This window comes from Sprattus sprattus, assembly GCF_963457725.1.
Source record: "Sprattus sprattus genome assembly, chromosome: 1".
Lineage (NCBI taxonomy): Eukaryota > Metazoa > Chordata > Actinopteri > Clupeiformes > Clupeidae > Sprattus > Sprattus sprattus.
Window position 1 is genome coordinate 45,254,940 of NC_137920.1, and position 23,568 is coordinate 45,278,507.

Below are 23,568 nucleotides of genomic sequence, written 5' to 3' on the forward strand. Positions count from 1 at the left end.
GCTCAAATCAGAGCAGGAATGTTTTATTTTGAGAGAAACCACCCTCCAGCTTGGGTTTCAATAGAAGCACATTTAACAAACATACCTTTAAACCTGTACATCTTCTCTGCTAAAAAACATAAACTAATCAAACATACTAAAAATCCTTTTCTCAAAAATACATTAATGGTTTGGCACAAATCTCTTGCATACCTAGGAGAAACAGCTAAACTATCTCGGTTTTCTCCAATTTTTGGTAATGATGACTTCCAACCTGGTAGAGCAGACCCAGGGTTTAAAATATGGGCAGCCCAGGGTATAGCTAAGGTAGCTGACCTTTACAATGAAAACTTGGTTCTCATGTCATTCGAAGAGCTCAAATCAAAATATGGGATTCCTGCAATTTTCCTGCAATTTTTTAAAAATATTTACAATTTAGAAGCTTCATCCTTTCCAGACAGAGCAATGATTTGAAGCTTCCCCCCCTATCCACTCTAGAAGATTACACTTTGAAGTTTTTACATTTTAGGGGACAGGTTTCATTACTCTATGAGCTTTTTGTAAGCAAGTCTAAAGAATCATCACAGCGCTAACTTCAAGCATGGCGAAGGGACTTGCAGGATAATGTAACTGAGGAGGAATGGTCAGAGGCATGTCTTCTAGCTCAGACCCAATCCGTAAATACAAACTCCAAACTGTTACAATATAAATGGATAAGCAGACTGTACATAACACCAGCTAAATTGCACCACTTTAACCCTAACATACCTGATACCTGCTTTAAATGTAAAGACCAAAAAGGTACCTTATTTCATTGTATGTGGGAATGTCAAAAGACACTTTTTTTTGGAGTAAGGTGGTGGACCTTGCTAGCCAAATCATTGGCAGGAAAGTGCCTCTTAGTCCTTAATGGTGCCTATTGAATCTCTATCCAGAAGACTTCACTACCTCTAAAAAAATTAGGTCTCTTCTGAATATTTGTTTTCTGGAAGCCAAACGATGTATTGCTCTATCATGGAAATCAGATACACCCTGTGCCACATCACAATGGTTGAAGGGAATGACTTCTTACTTAGCTTTGGAAAGGATAAGTTACACAACAAAAAATAGACTTGACAAGTTTTGGGAAATATGGAACATTTTCTACAACTTCCTTGAAAATAACAACATGGATGTTGATGGTTGGTTGGATGATAAGACTGATTGAGTACTTTTTGTTTCTGTTTTGTTTTGTTTTCATTTGTTCTCCCCTGTAAACAATGTAAGTTAGCAGATGTAATTTCAATGACTGTAACACACTGTCTACTGTGACAAGAACATCTATTATATGTGCTATATGTGAGAGCAAATTGCATTATATGTGCCTTGTTGTGTTGTCTTGTATTGTTTGTCTGTAAAATGAACAAAATTCTTAATAAATATATGTTTAAAAAAAAAAAAAGAAGGGGAATATAGATAAAGATCATCAGGCACGTACTCGTCTTTAGAAGGGGAATATAGATAAAGATAATCAGGCACGTACTTGAAAGTGGAAACCTTTGCGATGACCGTCTCCAGGCCAGTCTCATGACTTTCCTAAATAAGGTAAATTCACAGGGGGGAAATATGTCATTTCATGACACTGTAACCAGGAAAATATTCACACCACTTCACTTGTGTTACAAACTTCATTTACAAGGAATCAAATGTTTTGGCAATCAATCTACACACAGCAGTGGCATGTAGTCCAGCTATTCTCTTCTATGAGAAGGGATGACAAAAGTTATGTAATATGATAAAGTTATTATCCTATTTAAAACAACTTAATTCAAACAGACTTCTGCTAATGCAACAATTTGCTAATTGGTTGAAGTATGTTTTATGAGCAACCGGATCTGGCACTATCTTCAGATTAATTCTTATGAAATATGGTCATGTAAAGGTCAGATACACAAACCTGTGGTTCCTACTTGAGCCTCCAGGGGGAACTTTTAGGAGTGCCAACTTGGCTGTCAGTGGTGTTTGAAAAGTGTTTGTATGATTAATTTATTTAAAATTTCAGTTATGCTTTTCCCAGCAACATGATTGTGGTGAAGTTTTGCCTTGGATGAAAAAGAGCCAGTCATATATCCACTACATTTAGTATTCATGTTCCTGTTACTGGTCTGTCTCTTCCTAGAATGTCACTGATTGCAGTACATGTTACAACAATTGTGGCTGAAACCAATCCAGCACCACCAAGTTTGAATAATGATGTAACTGGATTTCCTGTTGTGTTATTACCGATGATCTTGTAGAAAGCCTATATTTAATCCATTGTAAACTAAATGTAATAGACCACAAACTGTGCAAAGTGAGGAGGTTTGAAACGTAAAGAAGACACTTTGTGAAAGCTCACATCCTCTGGCAGGCTCTTGACGAGACTGCTATGGGCCATAGGTTGGATGCACAGCAGGTGGATAACCTCCCTCATGGTAACGTCCTCTCTGCTCACACCACTGATGCCTGGAACATACCGCTCCCCTGCACATCACCCACACAAATGAGTCAATTATGCTAGTGGACACAACACATATTCAGCAAGTCATTCAACAATTCATGATGACCATAGAGTAACTTTTAAAAGGTCAGGGGGAATTATTATTTAAAAAATGTTAATGATTGAATTACCAGCGATGACGATAAGCAGATACAGCATCTCCTCTGTCAGTTTATTCCACTGTCTCAGGACTTCCTACAAAAATAGGTAAAGCATCTCACTATAAACAGAATGAAACCATTCTAAAAGGCAAAAACAGTTCTGCATGCGTGCGAGTGCAGACATTTTCCAGTCATTGACAAATTAATTTATATATAATTAAAATAAGAGCTCAGGATATGAGCAACTCACTTGATCTTTGCTTGAGCTTCCGTTAAAGACATCAAAGAGCTCAAACCGCAACAGGATCAGCATGAGGAAGTGGTTGGAGTCCATTTTGGAGGCAGCTATCTATATGTGAGCAGGTGGGACAGGAGTAATTATGAAATCATCTATATGTGAGCAGGTGGGACAGCAGTGCTTATGAAATCATCTATATGTGATCAGGCGGGACAGGAATGATTATGAAATCATCTATATGTGAGGAGGTGGGACAGGAGTAATAATGAAATCATCTATATGTGAGGAGGTGGGACAGGAGTAATAATGAAATCATCTATATGTGATCAGGCGGGACAGGAATGATTATGAAATCATCTATATGTGAGCAGGTGGGACAGGAGCAATAATGAAATCATCTATATGTGAGGAGGTGGGACAGGAGTAATAATGAAATCATCTATATGTGAGCAGGTGGGACAGCAGTGCTTATGAAATCATCTATGTGATCAGGTGGGACAGCAGTGCTTATGAAATCATCTATATGTGAGAAGGTGGGAGAGCAGTGATTATGAAATCATCTATATGTGAGCAGGTGGGACAGCAGTGATTATGAAATCATCTATATGTGAGCAGGTGGGACAGGAGTAATTATGAAATCTATTAAAGTAAGTCTGTGACAAAAACATCAGGTATTGCACTCCATAGAAATCTATGCATTACCTGAAGAATGATAATGTCTTTATCATACATCTCTTCCCTGCACTTCACATCTTGATAGTAGTATACCTGTCTCGCAATAACAAAGATGAGGAGAAACATTAACATTTACCATCTACCGATCAAAAAAGATGAGGAGAAACATTCACATTTACCATCTACCAATCAAAAAAGATGAGGAGGAACATTAACATTTACCCTCTACAAATCCAAAAAAGTTGTGCCTAAATTGATTCAGATGTTAAGAGTATTACCATAAGTCCACTTTCAATCATGCAGTCAACGGCAACATGAATTCATTTCATCCATGGCTAGGCCGTTGTCTTCAGAGACCTGTCACCATGCTGTATGCACCTTATAATATTCAAGATCTATTAACAACAGGCTTATCCAGGGCGGTCTTAAGTTAATTTATTATACGGCTCTTCAGAATGTTCCAAAAAGTAACGTTGATTTGAATGGGCCATCCCTACGTCATACCCATACATTAATTCCTGCTAACATACCGCTGCGAAAAGATAATGACGCTGTCATTGGCAACGGGTTTTGTACTTCTAATTCACCTCTTTCATATCATTCCGCAAGAATTCCGGTCATTTTAACGTAACAGACTCATGTTAATTTGAAGTCAGCAAGTAATGGGTTGCTATGCAACACCTGAAACTTCAAAGTTCTATTTGCTTGAAGAACTATTTATTCCTAAACGGCAACTAAATCAGTAAAAAGAGGTATGTTGGAGGAATGTCTTCTATCGTTTTTGGCAAGTTACCGTATAATAAGCGGGATAATGTATTGTCCGTCGGTCATTCTCCCGAATGACCTCCGGACAATACATTATCCCTTAGGTAATGTAACACATTAATCTCAAATCTAAGACTCTAAGGCCTGTGCCTAGCGCCGGTATTGCGTGTGCCTGGCGCCTGTGTTGCGTGTGCCAGGCGCCTGTGTTGCGTGTGCTTGTTGCATGTGTTTATTCACACCACACCGGCCAGCCCCATATTTCTGCTTTTAATATCGGCCGTCAATACAAAATCAGTTTGGTATCATCCATCTGTGTTTTCTGACAATTTAAGTAACTTCAGCGTGTCCTCGCCGTATAATTGAACCTTTTTTTCCTGTTGTATCATTTTTCTCAACCCATTTAATTGCTCTTTCCATTGTACTTTCTGACATTTTATGTTTGTATTTAGTCAGGTAATGTCTGAGTAAGTAGATATTATCAGTCACTGGGCCTGTGTTTTCATGGCCTATGTAAATCAAATTTGGCCTAAATTCCTACAGGTACTAATAGTTTCTAGTTGGGTGACTATTCCACTATATTTTAAAGCTAAAATAAACAAACCCTTCTGCTTATCTACAGTAGTGTTTGTTTCCTAAATGCCCTATATTTACCATCACCTAATTAACATCTTAGTTATGGCTGAGTTTCTAATACCTTTGGCAACTTTAGCTTCCTAAATACTTGCTCTGTTTGGTTTGATGTGAAGTGTTCTGGAAGACTTAAAGACTACCGAAGAAAAAGGCAAGCTGATTCACAGAACTTCTCAAATTAAAAAAAAAGCTGAGATATCTGAGTATGAGATCCATATTGAATAAGCTAGAGATGAAAAGAGAAAGGCCTACCTGGCTGACAAGAGAGAGCCCATTCCTGCGCCACATCTCTGCTGACACTTGAGCTGCCAGGACCACACAGCGTAAAGGATGCTCAGCCAAGAAGGTGAAGTCTAAACTCTCCTAAAGCATGTGTGCACACACACACACACACACACACACACACACACACACACAAACACACACACACACACACACACAAATATCAGCCTAGAAATAAGTAATACAACTATGAAAGCTGCAGTATTAGACATCAGACTGACTGTTTTAATAATATAAGGCCGAAAACACGACCAGCAAATGTTAGAAGACTGACTTACTAGGTCCATATACTGAGGGAGAAGTTTTAAGGCTCCTGTCCTGCACAAGTGTACATAGAGACCTAACAAACAGGAAAGGTAAAGGAGCACCAAGTCAGGATGTACACAGTTGTATATATATAGCCTAAAAGCCACTAGAAGCCAGGGGTGGGAGTCAATGAGAGTTGCAGATTAAATGCCATAGGGTGAACAGAGACAGAATAGCACAGATGGAAAGAAAATAAATAATACAAATACAACTAAAACAAAAGGCCATGTACTTAGACACAAAAAACACAAACACAGACATTTGAGAATGGTTTTCTTTACCTGCTAACAGTCTAGAGATGGGCAGATGGATGCTGACTGGCTCTTGAGATACCTTGTAGGGCCGGTGATGGAATATGTGCTTACACATGTATGCATCTACTGGTTCACTGTGGAGAGGCTGATTGGTGCAGCGCAGGAAGTACCTGTGGCATTCTTTAAAGGCCATGAGGAGAACCATCTCCTGTGGGTCATAGAAACAGTAAAAGACATGAAGAACCTGTGGAATTCTTTAAAGGCCATGAGGAGAACCATCTCCTGTGGGTCACAGAAACAGTAAAAGGCATGAAGAAGAATCATTCCATGCTCAGGCTGTGGGTACAGATGTGTGGTCAACATTTGCACCTAGGGTACTGTACAACTAGTGGGGTCCAGAGCATGATCATGTTTCGCTTTCTTAGTGCTTTTATTTTCTTAAGTCTTCTATTTCCATGTTATCTTTTATAGTGGGTTAAATTAGTTTACTTTTAAGTATTTATCTATTTATTCACTTTATCACTTTACCTTTTTGGTCTTTCATTAGGTTTTTTTTTTTTCATGTTTATTTTTGTATTCCTTTTATTTGTTTTTAATTGTTTAATCTCTTTTTATTCCCTTCAATTCTTCACTAAATGTATTATCAATCTACTTTCCTTCCAACTGAAAAGTGCACAACTTCTGCTGTTTTTTAATATGCAATACAAATAAAGTTGACTTGACACCAATGTTTGGAACTTTCCAGCTGCTCCATGTTCAGCCATAGTAGGAAAAATGTGTTTCATTAAAGACAACGGGAAAAATCAATTATTTTTTGTTTAGTTAGTTATTATATTTTGAGCATCAATCAATGTTTAGCACAATTATGGACCAATTTAATAGTGCTCATCTATTGGTGAACCATGGGGGAAAGGATGTTCCAAAAAGATGCTGAAAAAACATCCAGCCCCAGAAGGGGGACCACCAAAACGAAGGTAAAAGGCAGATGGAAACGGTCCTAGTTATGTCAGTGTCCCTGGACAGATGGAGAGTGGAGGCACTGGGAGGACATGGCCACTCTATATGCATTGGTCTTTCACAGTTTTCACTAGCTGAAAATCTATGCATTTTAGAGGAGTACAAGGCAGCTAAATCAATTATTTTTTTGTTTAGTTAGTGATTATATTTTGAACATCAAAAACAAAAGGGTGTTTAGCACAATTATGGATCAAGTTAATCGTGCTCATCTATTGGTGAACCATGGGGTGAAGGATGTTCCAAAAAGATGCTGAAAAAAGTGAGAAAAAACATCTGGCCCCAGAAGGGAGACCACCAAGACAAATGAAAAAGCACGATGGAAACGGTCCTAGTTATTTACATGTAAGTGTCCCTGGACAGATGGAGAGTGGGGCCACTGGGAGGACATGGCCACAGGCTACAACAGCCCCTCAGTGCGCTCAGTGACACTCAATGCTTAACAGCTGTCTACGATGTTTTCTCCAAACACACCTTGGGTGATGGTGGCCGAACACAAACTGAACAAAATGTACCGTATATTTGCCCAAACCTTTGCATACAAGCTGAGGTAAGTGGAATAACAGTAATTAAAAGCTTAATTTAACTAATTTACAGCCTCAATGAAAGTGATGCAATGAAATTGAGTAGGATTTGAATACTTTTGCACATATTAAACTCAACTTCATCTTCATCAAAATCTATGTAATTGTTTCAAACATTTTAATTAAACTGTCATCAAATGATCAGAATGTCTTTACAGTTAGGGAATTTGAATAATGTGAAGTGGAACTGTATGTGTAAATAGCGATGATTTGTACTCACATCAGAAGTGCACCAGTCCTGGAACATGGACAGAATGTGGTGCAACTGGATCTGAATGGAGAACCCAGCCTCCCACTCTGGCTCCACTTCAATGTGCTGTCCAAACTGCCTCTTCACCTCCTCCATTCCCTACCAGTGGAAGAGAGATAGTCCAGTATGTAGAGGGCACCATCAGTCAGCATACATACTAACCCTAACATCATCAGTCAGCATACATACCAACCCTAACATCATCAGTCAGCATACATACCAACCCTAACAACACCATCAGTCACATACACACTAACCCTAACACCATCAGTCAGCACTCATACTAACCCTAACACCATCAATCAGCATACATACCAACCCTAACAATAGGGGTGGGAATCTCTTGGCACCTCACGATTCGATTCGAAATCGATTCAGGTCAACGATTCGATTTAAAATCGATTATCGATTTAAAATCGATTTTGTAATTTAAATTTTTTTTTTTTTTTTTTTACACATCCATTTTATGTTGAAATGCAAGCTGCATTGACTATTGCATTGCTCATAGAAAGTCAAAATTGTGACCATTAAAAGCTTTTACTCTAATAAAGCAAATAGCGAAGGTAATTCATCTGTTGATTTTCTTCAATTTAGACTCTGAGTTGCAAACTCAAATGATTCAATAGTCAAAATGCATCGATAATCGTTTTATCGGTTTCGAATTGATATTCGATAATCAATCGATAATTGCATTTCAACATGAAATGGATGTGTGAAAAAAACGATTATCAATTTTAAACCGATAAAACGATTATCAATCCATTTCGACTTTTAAAACATTTGAGTTTGCTACTTAGAGTCTTTGCTACACTTCCTACTTTGTGTTTGATAATTAAAGAAAATCAACAGATGAATTACCTTCTCTATTTTTTATGAGAGAAAAAGCTTTTCCTTGTCACAATTTTGACTTTCTATGAACAATCCAATAATCGATGCAGCTTGCATTTCAAACATTTTTTTTTTTTTTTTTTTTAAATTACAAAATCGATTATGAACTTTTCTGAATCGAGACAGAATCGTTTTAGAGAGAATCGATTAAAATCGAATAATCGATTTTTTCCCCCACCCCTACCTAACAACACCATCAGTCACATACACACTAACCCTAACACCATCAGTCACATACACACTAACATCATCAGTCACATACATACCAACCCCAACAACACCATCATTCACATACACACTAACACCAGTCACATACACACTAACCCTAACATCATCAGTCACATACATACTAACCCTAACAACACCATCAGTCAGCGTACGTACTAACGGACAGCACCAACAGTCAGCATACATACTAATGGACAACACCAGCAGTCAGTGATCAAATAGAAGCATGTATACATTGCTATGCTCAGCAGTTTACCGGACTTTCCAATAAGCTATTCATCCCTCCGTGGTTTCTTGATTTAGTCATGCGAATGTTGTCTGTGAATATATGAAACCTCACTTTCTAAATATGTCAGTCATTTCTTACCTGGATTTCTCCAAAAGAATGACAATGCTAAACATAAACATTCTAAATATGTCAGTCATTTCTTACCTGGATTTCTCCAAAAGAATGACAATGCTAAACATAAACATAACTGTAAAAAGGTTTTCTAATGACGCATTATCCTTATAACATGATAATGTTGTATTATGTTATATTAGATTTCTGATTCATTTAATGTTTAATTGAAAGTACATTCCTTTCAAAATAAATTCTCTTTGAAGAAAGTCTGAAGCCTGAAGCAAATTCCCCTATATTGATAGACTTCTATCCCTGTACCTGAGTAGGCCCGTATGCCCTAGGCACTGCCCAAGCCATTTCTAGCTTGCTCTTCTATTGCACTGGGACTAATTACACTCTGTACTTTTATCTCATGCTCATTGCATTTCATTGGCTTTGTAACAGTCCTCTGCACAATATAACAATAAAGTGAAATCTAATAATTGCAGTTCAAGGTCAGGCTGAATAAGAATCCAGCCCACATGCAGTAGGTTTGCAGTAGGTGTATAGAAAGAGATACCTGCATGCAGTTAAGGAGGTCTAGAAAGACTTTGAAACCATTAAAAAAATGGGTCCTCAGCTCTTCCGTCCACACCGAAGGCTTGCTGATCAGGATGTACCTATGGGTAATTAAAACATAAAAGCATCAGATATTTTACCAGTATTACTTTGGAAACATTGACTTTGCCAAAGCTCGGCAAAAGAAACTGTGGAAAGACTGTTGTGTGTCTGCGTGTTGAGAGGCACCTTAGGTCATGGAAGATGACCTGGACTCGGAAGAACTTGTCAGAGTTGTAGCCTTGAAAATGAAACCGATTGTTGAAGTCCAGATGTTCCCTTAGCATTTCCATCACTGTGTTTATGATCACTGTTATCACGTTTCCATCTTCTATCAACTGCCTGGCCTAGATATGAGTGTGTGTGTGTGTGTGTGTGTGTGTGTGTGTGTGTGTGTGTGTGTGTAGGGGGTAATGAACAAGAGAAGATGAGCTGAAACACTGACTTACTGCACATGAAACCAGATTCAATGTATGAACCATGTATTGCTGATCTGGGGCCAGTGTTGCACTGGTTTAGTAATGCTTACCAATGTTGGTACTGTGAAGATCTGCACAGACAGTGCTGTGATGGAGATGTTTCTCTCATGGTCGTCACTTATGAAGTCTTTCTGAAGCTGCTGATATAGCTGGAGAGCAAAGATACCAGGAGTAAGATTAATTTATATTCACCAGATTAACCAAAAATAGGATTATTCTGACAAGATGGGGCTAGATGTACCGATTGAAACCACATTATACAAATCCCCAAGTTCAGAGATGTCGTAAATTGGTCAAAATAATGTCACATGTGTAACGGCAGACTCGTTAGGGTACCATTACATAATAAGGGACCAGACACAAAGTAGTTCAAATATAATACAAATTTATTTGTACCCAAATTAATAATGAATCAAATAGGGGTATGAAAAGGTAAAGTTCAATGTCGTGCATTGTGAAAGAATTATTCTATATAGGAATTATCATGAGATGTTTTAATTTTAGTATTCTCATAATTGTAGGCATTTCTTATTTCTTTGTCTGTGTTCCTGTTGAGATGAGAAGTCCGTGCCTGGTACGAAAAAGAGGCCTGGATAACTTACATGTCATAGAATGTTTAGGTTAGCTTGATTTATGGCACCTGGTACGGAGAGGAGCTAAGGAGACAGTCTCTAGCTAAATGAATGAACAAAGGATTGGGAGTGTCTTCATGTTTAAACCTATGTGAATCTTACTCTGAATAAAACAGCAGACTTTTGTAGGAGAGGCCAGTGTCTTGTTTGAAGCGATTTAATCAACGACATTCCTCTGGGCCAGAGTAAATGTCTGTTATTAACTATATACTTGGTTGTGTGAGTCTTACTTCTGAGGTAATACAGTCCTGGTAAAAGGGTTAAAATTCCCGGACATGCATGAATGGGTGAATGAAGGTATCAGTTTGTTAGGTAAAGAAAGTGAGTGCTAAACAAATAGAAAGGGGGACAGATTGAGAAAGAAGTCAAAGTGCCCGTGTGAGAGAGAATGTCAAAATAGTGCCTACAAGAACCAATAAGTGCCTAAAAGTACCAAAAAGAAGTGCCTAATGAGAGAGAGAAAGAGAAAATCCCTTTTATAGCCCCACCCCCACCCCCACCTCAGGTGCAAACAATAAAGCACTTAGGGTCAGGTTCTGCCCTTGCCCGTGCACTGGCCGGGCTGAAGCCTGAAGGGGGCACAGGTGGGCGTCACAAACGATTGATCACATCACCGCTGACAGACTAACAAGGTACACAGTTCTGGTTTGCGTTTCCCGGAGAAACAGCCTCTGCCGTCCGGACGTTACGTTGCATGCTGCCAGAGGAAATGTCTTCCATTGGGATGCATAGGAACAGAGGATCTGCCCAGAGGCCTGGGGGGTGAAGTAAGGTCGGACTGCCTGCGTCTCAGAACACAGGAACACATAGGAGTCTGAATGATGCAGTCGAACACAGAGGAGTCTGAAGGAGTGGAACACAGAGGAGTCTGAAGGATGCAGTGGAACACAGAGGAGTCTGAAGGAGTGGAACACAGAGGAGTCTGAAGGATGCAGTGGAACACAGAGGAGTCTGAAGGAGTGGAACACAGAGGAGTCTGAAGCATCGACATATATACATAGACACCTCATTGTCTGCTTCAGAACGTTGCTGCGTTCACTTGCGTTTGTTTATAGGTCAGTCATCACCTCCCCAAGATGGCGGCGAGTTGACACGCGAGCCAAGGGCCAATGAGGTGTCTATGTATGTATGTCTATGGTCTGAAGGATGCAGTGGAACACAGAGGAGTCTGAAGGAGTGGAACACAGAGGAGTCTGAAGGAGTGGAACACAGAGGAGTCTGAAGGATGCAGTGGAACACAGAAGGAGTGGAACAAATATCTCGTTTCCACCGGGGCCGGCCCGGTGCCGGAGCCAGAGCCGGTGCCGGAGATGGAGCCGGAGCCGGCTCCTTTCAGCACTGGCCTGCGTTTCCACCGCCGGAGCCGGTTCCAGCACCAAAACTAAACGTCATGGAATGTTATGACATGCTCCTATGGTTACAGTTGTGAGTTATTCACGAGTGGTCTTCTTCCAGCGAGAAGGCAAATTAATTTCGATAAAAACTTTAATTGTGTTTAACTTTTTAATAGCATGTAGTACCATACGACCTAAAGTTAAAGTTCTGTTTACTTGGCCACGGGTTTCTGTATTTCATCACGTAGATCAGACGAGTGGCAATGCAGTTCATGACCGGAGTTGACTAGCTGCTACACTGATACTAACCAGTTGCCATAACAACCTTAGCATTACCTTACAGCAGCTAGTGCTAGTAAGCTTGCAAGTACACGAACTTGCTTAGTCAAGAGCTATTTTTTTGTTTGTTTTCAAGTGGCACGTCTTCTACAGTACACACAATACAAAACCAGCACTACATCACGGTTTCAGTTAATGATGCAACTACGAGTTTTCTACGAGCAGGCAATGCAGCTCATGATGGGAGTTGACTATAGCATAACAACTGTAGTTTTTTGTTTTTTGGATAATTACTTGTATAGGACATTGAGAGAAAGTCACCAATAGCACAAGGAATTTAACATTTCATAGTATACAGGTTCCCAATCAAAGGATGACCAGCCTTTACGAGCGAGTGATCATCCAGCAGACAGCTTGATAATACGTATTGCAGTTATATCAATTACACCTTTACAAGACTTACAAACAGAATGAACCTGTTAATGTTGCCGGCTTAGCTGTTTCTTTTTTTATGAACCATGTCTGGTTTTCACAGCATACGAAAACAAAAACTAAATATGTAAAATGTATAAAATCCCTATAAAAGAAACAGACCAAACAATTCATACCTTTGTGAATTCTAAAGCAAACTGCCTCTTGTATTCAGTTTCCATCAGAAGACTACAGAAGATCAGTTCATGGATGATTTTTCGAGCACCTGGACAGAGAAATAACTGATCAGACCTTCCCAAAGAATGCTTTCATGTGCAATATATTGATCCATCATTGTTTTGAGAGCTAGTTATTATTCAAAAGTACACTCGAGATTTTCTTTAATGGAATCAATGGATGAAGAACAAAGAGTAAAGGCCTGTGTATGAATGAAAGAACAAAGAGTAAAGGCCTGTGTATAAATGAAAGAACAAAGAGTAAAGGCCTGTGTATAAATGAAAGAACAAAGAGTAAAGGCCTGTGTATAAATGAAAGAGCAAAGAGTAAAGGCCTGCGTATAAATGAAAGAACAAAGAGTAAAGGCCTGTGTATAAATGAAAGAGCAAAGAGTAAAGGCCTGGGTTAAAATGAATAGGCAGGGGAGGTTGTAAGGATCAGAGGACCATACAGAAGATTCTGTCCATATACTTAACCTGTGATCAAATGACCTTGAGTATTTGTTCTTTTTGGACATTTTCTGTATGGTTTAATATGACATATTATCAAAAGCCAATCACTGATATGATTACCACTGCCACGGTAGCAAAAAAGGAAATGGATAGTGAGCATGTGCGGGCTATGAGGGAATAGAAGGCCCCCAGAAGGATTCCATAGGGTGTTTCAAGAGGCACTGAAGGATTCTCATATCTGAAGAAGTGTTCTTGCCTTTGTAGAGACGGGCATCGTGCAGCATGAGCCGGCAGATTGGACTGGGCCGGTCCCCCTCAGCTGACGGCTGCAGAGCCACCTGACAGAACACCTGCCTGAGACCCACTGACAGAAACCCATACACCCATTCACACACAAGGATAGACAAAAACACATGTGAGGAGGAGAGGAAAACAAGATTTCAACAAGTAGGCATCCAAAAGCAAGATAAGGTAAGAACATGTCTATGTGAGTGTGAGTGTGAGAGAGAGAGAGAGAGCGCTAGAAAAGATGTATTACCAGAGTATCCAATGACCTGCTGGAACCAGACGCCAAGTCGCAAGGCCAAACTTTGATGGGCCATGACTGCTGTGTGTAGGATCTCCACACGAAGAGGCTGGAGCGAGATGTGCTCTGAGTTTGACTGGAAAGGATGGCACACATATTCAAAGTTCAGATTTAAAATTTAGACCCAAGTTCAGGGCAAAAGTGTTGGTCTGTACATACAAGGGCTGTGAAAAAATAATCATTGGATCAATGCACTGTGAGGCCAACGTAAAATATTCTGCCTCGATGAAGGAAAATTAAATAATAAATGTTTTAAACAACGTAGATAAATCATATGTATGCCAGTGGAATAAATGTTTTTAGACATTGACCTACTGCTGGTCAATATACTTTGAAAAAGGAGACAGCATTTTGAATGTATTTTGAGTCTTAGCTTTAAAAGCATCTGCTTGGTTAAAAGTTGAAAGAGATAATAGAGTTCAAACCTGCTTACTCTAATAAGATCTTTGGCTTGTTGGCAGGTCCTTAGAGTTCCTCTCTTCACTGCTCTGCGCCCCTGGTGGCGTTGGGGAAACAAACGGTGATTTAAATGTGTGGGTACCAATATACCTTTGGGACAGTAATTTAAATGTGTGGGTACCAATATACCTTTGGGACAGTAATTTAAATGTGTGGGTACCAATATACCTTTGAGACAGTGATTTAAATGTGTGTGTACCAATATGGAGCATAATGCTTATTGATGCATCCCGATGCTATAGGAGAGTGGCTGCGGTTGCATTACCGCCTAAATAATTTTTTGGATTTTCGTTTACCCTACTTGACGTGTCAATTTTGCATTATTATTATTATTATTTCTATCGTTATTAGTATGTTTGCTTTATTTGATTCAGGCTGCTAAGCTTGGCTACTGTTTAATATGATTTTCCCGTTTATTGCCTATATGTGCGAACATGCTTTGAATCTGTGTACCCGTAGGTGCAGGTCACCTGGAGATGTCACCTGTTTTTGTCACCTGTTGATGTCATGTGTCACTTGTAACCCCTGACCTTTGCTGATAAAAAGCATCCATTCTGTTGTCCACACCACACACTGACAATGGCTTAAGGCCGAAACGCGTCTGTGCAAATTAAACTGGTCTTATTATTAAGGAGAAAAGCTTGAGAGTGCTGTTTTTATTCTACTAAAAGTGTGTACCAATATACCTTTGAAACAGTGATTTAAATGTGTTTGTTCCAATATAACTGACACTCTGTGATTTAAATGTGTGTGTATGTGTGTTAGAGGCATCATGCCTCATCGCAGGATATTGTTGACATAGTACTCCCTTGTAAAATATATGTGTGTTTGTACAAGGCACTGTACCTCCTTGTCAATAAGAGCAGAGTGTGTTTGTACTGTACCTCCTTATCAATAAGTGCAGTGTGTGTTTGTACTGTACCTCCTTATCAATAAGAGCAGGGTGTTTTTACGGTACCTCCTTGTCAATAAGAGCAGTGTGTGTTTGAGCCTCGTTGTGGTCACAGTTGATTGAGCGCTGGAGGGTGTAGATCACATGGTCGTAGGAGTGGTGCTCGTCATTGTACAGTACACAGAGGTACATGTTCTCCTTCACTCTGTAGACACAAATAAGCAACGTCACTGAATGCTGACAAATTCATCCTTGTATTAGAGCCTTTCCTTCCACAGGACCTTACAAATAACCATTTACTGGTATTTATAAAGACAATATCTGTACAAAGGATCACAGTTTTCAGTGGGCAGAAAAAGTACACACATCAATTCAGACCCACAAGTTTCATATACATTATCTTTGTGTATTTGTTTGTGTGTGCCCATTAACCAGGACTACCTGTTTGTATGCTTTGAAATGAAAGTGTTCATACCTTTATGTTTGTGTGTGTATCACACACACTCTCTCCCCATGTGAGTGGTCAGTTGTCTCCGTTATTTGTGATTTTTACAGTTCTTGAAGAAATATGTCTGGGGCAGCAATAAATAGATAGGTCAGTCACTGTTATGGGGTGGGGTCAAGTGGAGTGAATAATGTCACCCAATACTTTGCAGTCGGAGTTGTGTGGAGTGATTTTGGAGCTGTGTTGTACGGTAAGTCTTACTGACTACCTGAGTCGGAGGATTGTGGTGTGAGTCAGACCTCCTGATTTAGGTTGTACCTCTGGTAGAAAGTTCAAATCAACCATTTGCTACATCCAACCTCCCGCCTCCCATGTCTGGGAATGTCACATGGGGCTAAAGTGGGGATCACCACCTTTGCCTTTTTTTTTTTTTTACTGTGGTATGGAATTGGGTATCAAGAATCATGGAATTTCACTGGTATTGGTACTGGCTATACATTTCTGGTCTCATGCAACCCTAGGCCTTAAGATTAGTTAGCTTGCGGAAAGCTGTTTGTTAAGCTAGCTACAAAAACTGAAAAAACTTAGCTGACTAACAGCAGCAAGTTAGCAACTGTGAAAATGATTTTGCTAGCCTAATATGAACTTGCTAATATAATATAATAGAAGCTAGCTACCTAGCTTACAAACAAAACGTGAGCTACGTTTCTCTTGGGTTGCGTTGAATTACATTTGAATTTGGAAAAAAGTGTTGCTGTTCAGTTTAGCTAGCTAGTTATCTCTTGGTAGCCAAGTGTCTGTGCCACCACCAATTACATATTAGGTTATTATTTTTTTCAGTAAATCAGATGTGCTCTGTGCTTTATGGAGAAAATGATTGAATTGCTTTGAATGCTTAAACACTATGCCAGGTAAACACGATTTGTTTGTGCCTAACAAGTCTTCGACTCTTTCCATTTATTTTAAGAAGAATGGGCAAGCCATCAGATGCAGCTTCAAAAAAGAGCTTGTGGGGCTTTATTTGAGTCCCTCTGAGTACTTGTCTCCCAAATCAAGGCGTGTTTATTCACTCATACTGTATCTGGACTCATTGAGATTGACATGATATACACAGGATGTTCTTTAACACTTCCAACCCAGAGGGCTTTTTTTGACTCTGTTAGGTAGTCTGCCATGCCTGATATTTGTGTATATTTCACCTAACTAAAAACCATTAGGCAAAAGTGGAATTTATGATTATATTCTAGAACAACTCAGCAATAATAAAATGAGAGTAAAAGAAATGTAGTAAACAAAGTTTTTTATTAAATTGAAATCTAAAGACACTAAAATTAACTCTGGCTTTAGAGGTGCTCAGACTTTTTACAAAAAACACATTGTAAATATTTTGGAAGTTTTCTTTTTTACTCTGAACCTTGTAAACATACAGTCGTATGCAAAAGTTTAGGCACCCCTGATAATCTTTATTACTTTCATTTATAAATTGTTGGGTGTTTGGATCAGGAACTTCTTTGTCACATATATAATACTACATGGACACATAGATATTTTAGAAGTGAAATAAGGTTAATTAGATAAACAGAGAATATGCCAAATGTATAATAACAGAATTAGACAGGTGCATAAATTTGGGCACCCCAACAGAAAAATCACAATAATATTTACTAGAGCCTCCTTTTGCCAAAAGTACAGCCTCTAGACGCTTCTTATAGCCTCTGATGAGTGTCTGGATTCTGGATGAAGGTATTTTGGACCATTCTTCCTTACAATACAGCTCCAGCTCTGTAAGGTTTGATGGGTGCCTAGCGTGGACAGCCCGCTTCAAGACATCCCATGTATTTTCAATTATATTCAAGTCTGGGGACTGGGATGGCCATTCCAGAACATTGTAGTTGTCCCTCTGCATAAATGGCTTAGTGGATTTGGAGCAATATTTCGTGTTATTGTCCTGCTGGAACACCCAACTCCGCCGTAACTTCAGCTTTGTTACAGATTCTTGAACGTTATTGTCAAGAATTTGCTGGTACTGAGTTGAATCCATGCGACCATCAACTTTAAATAGCTTTCCAGTTCCTGTACTAGCCACACAGTCCCACAGCATGATGGACCCCCCACCTAATTTTACTGTGGGCAGCAAGTGTTTTTCTAGGAATGCTGTATTAATTTGCCTCCAGGCGTAACGCCTCTTGTTGTGACCAAATATCTCTATCTTTGTCTCATCATTCCACAGCACTTTGTTCCAAAATGAGCCTGGCTTGTTCAAATGTAGTTTGGCAAACCTCAAGCGAGCTTGTTTGTGGCGTGTGTGCGGAAAAGGCTTCTTCTGCATCACTCTCCCATACAGCTGTTTTCTGTGCAATGTGCGCTGAATGGTTGAGCAATGCACAGTGACACCATCTGCAGCAAGATGACCTTGCAGGTCTTTGGAGGTGGTCTGAGGGTTATTCTTGACCATTCTGACCATTATTTTCCTTTGCCTCTTTGTTATTTTTCTTGGCCTGCCACTTCTGGCCTTAGCAAGAACTGTGCCTGTTGCCTTCCACTTCATAATAAAATTCATCACAGTGGAAACTGATAGCTGAAACCTCCAGGATAACTTTTTGTAGCCTTTCCCTTAACAAAACTGCTGAACAATCTTTGTTTTCAGATCATTTGATAGCTGTTTTGATGCCCCAATGTTGCCACTGTTCAGAGGAGAATCAAAGAGAAGCACAACTTGCAATTGGCTACCTTAAATACCTTTTCTAATGGTTGGATGCACCTTTCTATGGAATTGGAGGCTTGACAAGCTAATCAGACTAATTCTGTGTTGCAGTTTATCAGCATTGAGTAGGTACAGGTATTCAAATCAACAAAATTATGAGGGTGCCCAAACTTTTGCACAGCCTATTTTTCACATTTGATTTAATTTCACACCAATAAATACTGCTACACTAAATACCTTTGTCTGGAAAACACCCCAGCACTCAGTGATAACTATTCTACTCTACTATTATAAGAATTTTACAAGGTGACACTTTTTTTCCACCTAGACCCCTATGCATATTGATGAAAGAGGTGTAAACTGCCCTGCGAGTGCCCCTCCCCAGTATGGCTCACCTGTCAATGGCCCTGGACTGTCATTGTGGCTATCTCTCCCCCACAACCATCAGCTTTGAAAGTACATACAAGAAATTGCAAACAAGCTTGGTGCATATAAGAAGGTGAATTTAATAAGGTGCATAAAAGTAAAGGCATAGTAGGTACATAAAATAAGGTGCATAAAAGTAAGTACATAGTTAGATAACGGTACATAAAGGTAGGCACATAAAATATGGTACATAAAGGTAGGTGCTGAGGAGGGGAGTCATCAGGCCCAGGAGGCTCCTTCTGATCCATCTAACAAACAGAATCAAAAATGACGAATCAATCTGCAGGTCTGTCAGTCAGGAATCAGCACAAACAAACACACAGATGAACATTTCACCAACCAGGGACATGTCACCTGTGTGTCGGTTTGCCTGTTGCATGTTGCGGTAAGTAATGAGTGCAGAGTATAAGAGATGGTGTTTCTCCTCCAGTAGTCGGAAATGTGATCCAGCTTGATCATGCACATGTAGAAAACCAGTCCAATGTATCTGTAGAATTCAGCAACTCCAACATCCACCCATTTGTACTTTACACCTCTGGCAATGCTCCTAGCAGCTTGCTTGTTGGTGTTCTGGCAGAGGGTTTCCACAGCATCCTCTGAAAAGAACAACTTGAATAGGTCTAGAGGAGTGTGGTTGTCTGCTGCATTCAGCTGCACACCAGGCTCCCTTGCAGGAAAAAACCTCAGTGCTGATGGAGTTGCATCATTGTCACCCTCTGACTTCCATGACGACAGATCTGGGTTAGGCTGACAGCGTGCTCTCTTCCTTGGCGGTGTAGGTGCAATGTTGTCCAAGTTTCTGTAATAAAGTAAAATAAAATGAACTGTTGCTCTTTCATTTTATGTTCGGCCATTGTAACACATATCACTTTAGCTCTCTAACGACACCAGTTTCGATCACAAACACCTCCTAGTTTCGATTCACACCTACCATACGCGTCATAATAACACTAACGACTACCCACAGTAGTAAGACACGTTTTTAGCGATTGCAATTTACATCATCCGCTGCAATATAGTCACCATGTAGTTCTATGTTTTACTAATCTCAGAACAGACAACAATCGTTTATATGTGTAGCCTGTTATCATTTACCCAACTCTGTTAATTAAATAAGTTTTCTACTGTACAATAGTCTTAGCGACATAAAGTGATTAAATCGCTCTGCAAATAGTAGCATACTAAACATTCCATTCAACTCAGAGCATACCGACGTGCATTTTACTCGCTATAACAGTTAGACACGTTTGCATTTTTACATCAATGGCTGCAATATAGTCACCAAGTATGTTTTACTTATATCAGCACAGACAACCAACTCGAAACGTCAACAACAATCGTTGATATAGCCTCACATCATTAACGCCACTCTGAGAATTATATTCTACCATACAATAGTCTTAGAAGCATGAAGTAATTTATTCACTATGCAAACAGTAGCATACTAAAATATTTCGTTCAACTCAGAGGAGCATTTTACTCCCTATAAGTTAATCAACAGCATTCATTACAAGAGCTAGGTGAACAAATAAACAAATAAAACTTACTCAACAGGGATATCCTCAACGGGGTCAAGACGAAGCTCAAAGTGCATGTGTTCATCTTCCATATCGTCATCGCTCTCATCCGAGGATGTGGTTTCCTCCTCGCTGACTAGGTCCTCTTGAATTTGGCGCAAGGCTTCGGCAGCAGAGAAGGAGTTCGCCATCATGTATCTCTTCAGTCCAAATGTAAACATCCTTACATGCTGCCTTGTTTATACGGAAAAATGGGGCGTTTTCTCACGTTTTACTGCAACGTCATTACCCAATAGCGATCGGAGATTTACCATGATCTTATCATATGAATAGCCCTAATCTGCTAATGGGTGGGCAATCACCGGTTGCTTATACACTCTGAGAGAGAAATATGCAAGGCTTTACCTGTATTCTCCTTACAAAGTGCTCATTCATTTGTTTGTTTCGAACTGGATATATTTGAAAACTAGAAGATTCAAGCTTTCTCAGGGTGTTAGTTTTATGTTTGGAGGACAAAAACTTGCGGAGATTTTACATTCTATTAATAGAAATACCACCAAACGCCCCACAGGCGCACATCGTTTTGGAAGGGTTAACAGCCATGGCATAATGTGTGTCAATGATATAGAAGGCTCTTTTGTGGTATCATGACGAGGCCAATGCTTGGTGACTGGTCTTCCTCTTTTCAACTTCATTACGCTACTCTTAATTACTCTATGAACTAAGGTAACATTACGCTACTCTAAATACTCTACGAACTAATAATCATAATGTGCACAAGGCTTTTTGGTGCCTTCATGGCGCAAAAAAATGTTTTGTTCATTTTCAACAAATGACCAACCAACATTTATTCTGCCTTTATTTGCCTAACCTCAGTCTAAGATGGAAAGTTGAAGTTGTGTATGGGTATTGCTATACTGAAACACATTCTGTCCGGTTGTAAATTCAGTTTGACAAAAGGTTGCGCCAATGATTTCTAAAATCATTGGCATGTTTGATTGACTTTTTGCCACATAATGAGACATAAACACACCATTTTTCTTCATGCTGAAGGAGCAGAGAAGTTGAGGTCAAAAAAGGATTACAGATTGGCAAGCACACACAAACAAGAAATAGGGGCTTGTGGTCGGTCACACAGGGTAGTAATAAAGGAGTTGTCCAAGGCTCACAACAGTTGTTTAGCGAGCAAGCCAGTGGCTGAGGAGGAGGTGATCACAGATGGCTTATGAACTTACGTCTTTCGAAAAAAAATCATACCGGGTTTCACAGAGGGTCTTGATGTTAATATTTCCTCTGGGTGTCACAAGGTCAGCAGTTTCTACCCCTAACCCTAGTCTGGATTCATATCACCTAGGAGCTATCCCATACTGAATCTGTTCCTTTACCGGTTAAATCACAACCCTTACCCTAGTCTGGATTCATGCTCTTGAGGGGGTCCCCCCCATCCCCTAACTGTGCTTCACCTGTGCCAGGGTGATCTCTGATTAGACAACAGTGCAATGGATTGGTAAGATGCAAGACGTGGAGACGTCTAGCCATTGTGTGAGGCCGCCTAATTACTAACAGAATTGAACATCTTTTACTGTGTATGAGTACCATTTAGCATGAGTCATGGACATTTCTTCACAAATCTGGCATATGACCTGACCTGTATGTCCTGATAATTGATCATAATGATGACCTGCCATAATACAAGCCATACACTAAATCCAAGATATTTAAATTATGCCACTATCATCTTTTGTCCATCTAGACAAGCACTGTGATGTGTTAATGGACACATGTGTGTTGTGAAAGATACCTTGGCACTATAATGAGTTAATGGACCCATGTGTGGTGTGAAAGATACCTTGGCACTATAATGACTTAATGGACCCATGTGTGGTGTGAAAGATACCTTGGCACTATAATGAGTTAATGGACCCATGTGTGGTGTGAAAGTTACCTTGGCACTATAATGACTTAATGGACCCATGTGTGGTGTGAAAGATACCTTGGCACTATAATGAGTTAAGCCCAATTTATACTTCGGTAGAAGACACTTTTGAAAAGGTCGCCGACACAAATGACGTCATGTAAGACACTTTAAACCGTCGTTTTGAAGTGTCTGCTACATGGAGAAATTTCTACTGGCGCTCAAGTCGTCACAAAGTGTCGCGCAGGTGTGATTGGCTAGATACAACTGGCCCCGGTGCCTGCTATTATGACGAGCCCCTGTCAGTGGCATAAGGTAGATGGGCTCTATTAGTCACCTCGAAGCTAGTTTACAAGTCAGGCATGTGGCGCAAACACACAATATATATCAACAATATTTTGGATTTCACAAGCTAGTTACTTCGGTTATTACTACCCAGTGTTCCAAAAGCTCAATATTTCGAAAAAATGTCCGAAATATCTTTACCAAATTAAACCCTCTGTTCCGAAATGCCTTTGTTCCAACCAGTGTTGCCGGATTAATGTTTGGGGTGGCAAAAGGTGCGTGTGCAAGGTGAAGAATGCAAGAGGTCAGTTCACTGGAGGAATTTTCATGTTTTAACCTACACATAGGCCTAAACAAGGAAGCTGGAAGTGCAGGCTCTGGCTTCATTTAGAAAATTTTAAGTGGCACAAAACACGCGCAGCATTTAATTTGCGCAGCGGAGACGCTTACCGGGACTTTACGCATATAACTTCAGGCAATATTTGTTAACTTAGCCTACTCTGGTTTTGAATATAGGCTAGGGTAGGCTTCCACTCGTGAGAAGGAATCACTGGCAGATTGTCGCAGGACATTACGCAGATCTTGTTGAGCACTGACAAAGCATGCATGTGCAATGCACATCATAGGCTTGATTTATTAGCATATACGTTTATTATAGCTTGCTTCCTCCACAAATAATACCTTGCTGTTAAAACGGATATATATATCATTAAACACTCTTCATAATTATGTCAGTGTGATAAGCTATATAGACGGCACGCGCCGTTGATTTTCAAAAAGTAGAATGTATTGGCAGAAAAATGTCGTTAGCGCCTCTTCCATTATGACGAACTCGGCGACTGTTCGTCTGAAGTATAAAACAC

The 23,568-nt window shown here is 39.7% G+C and overlaps 1 protein-coding gene across 3 annotated transcripts in view; it reads right to left on the bottom strand.

The window, feature by feature from the left end:
- The window catches only part of ubr1 (ubiquitin protein ligase E3 component n-recognin 1), a 101,308-nt gene that overhangs the window by 57,915 nt on the left and 19,825 nt on the right, over positions 1-23,568 (bottom strand). For 2 of the 3 annotated variants that reach the window (XM_080849269.1, XM_080849268.1), the window contains exons 6-22: positions 15,480-15,618; positions 14,496-14,558; positions 14,015-14,138; positions 13,733-13,840; positions 12,985-13,073; positions 10,182-10,280; positions 9,842-9,999; positions 9,615-9,714; positions 7,567-7,695; positions 5,776-5,956; positions 5,467-5,528; positions 5,159-5,269; positions 3,539-3,604; positions 2,849-2,947; positions 2,629-2,692; positions 2,357-2,481; positions 1,502-1,554 (exon numbers count right to left, since the gene is read on the bottom strand). In XM_080849269.1, the coding sequence (XP_080705395.1) occupies positions 1,502-1,554; positions 2,357-2,481; positions 2,629-2,692; positions 2,849-2,947; positions 3,539-3,604; positions 5,159-5,269; positions 5,467-5,528; positions 5,776-5,956; positions 7,567-7,695; positions 9,615-9,714; positions 9,842-9,999; positions 10,182-10,280; positions 12,985-13,073; positions 13,733-13,840; positions 14,015-14,138; positions 14,496-14,558; positions 15,480-15,618 (1,770 nt within the window). The remainder of the gene's footprint in view (positions 1-1,501; positions 1,555-2,356; positions 2,482-2,628; positions 2,693-2,848; positions 2,948-3,538; positions 3,605-5,158; positions 5,270-5,466; positions 5,529-5,775; positions 5,957-7,566; positions 7,696-9,614; positions 9,715-9,841; positions 10,000-10,181; positions 10,281-12,984; positions 13,074-13,732; positions 13,841-14,014; positions 14,139-14,495; positions 14,559-15,479; positions 15,619-23,568) is intronic. The other variant, XM_080849270.1, reaches the window with a different exon arrangement.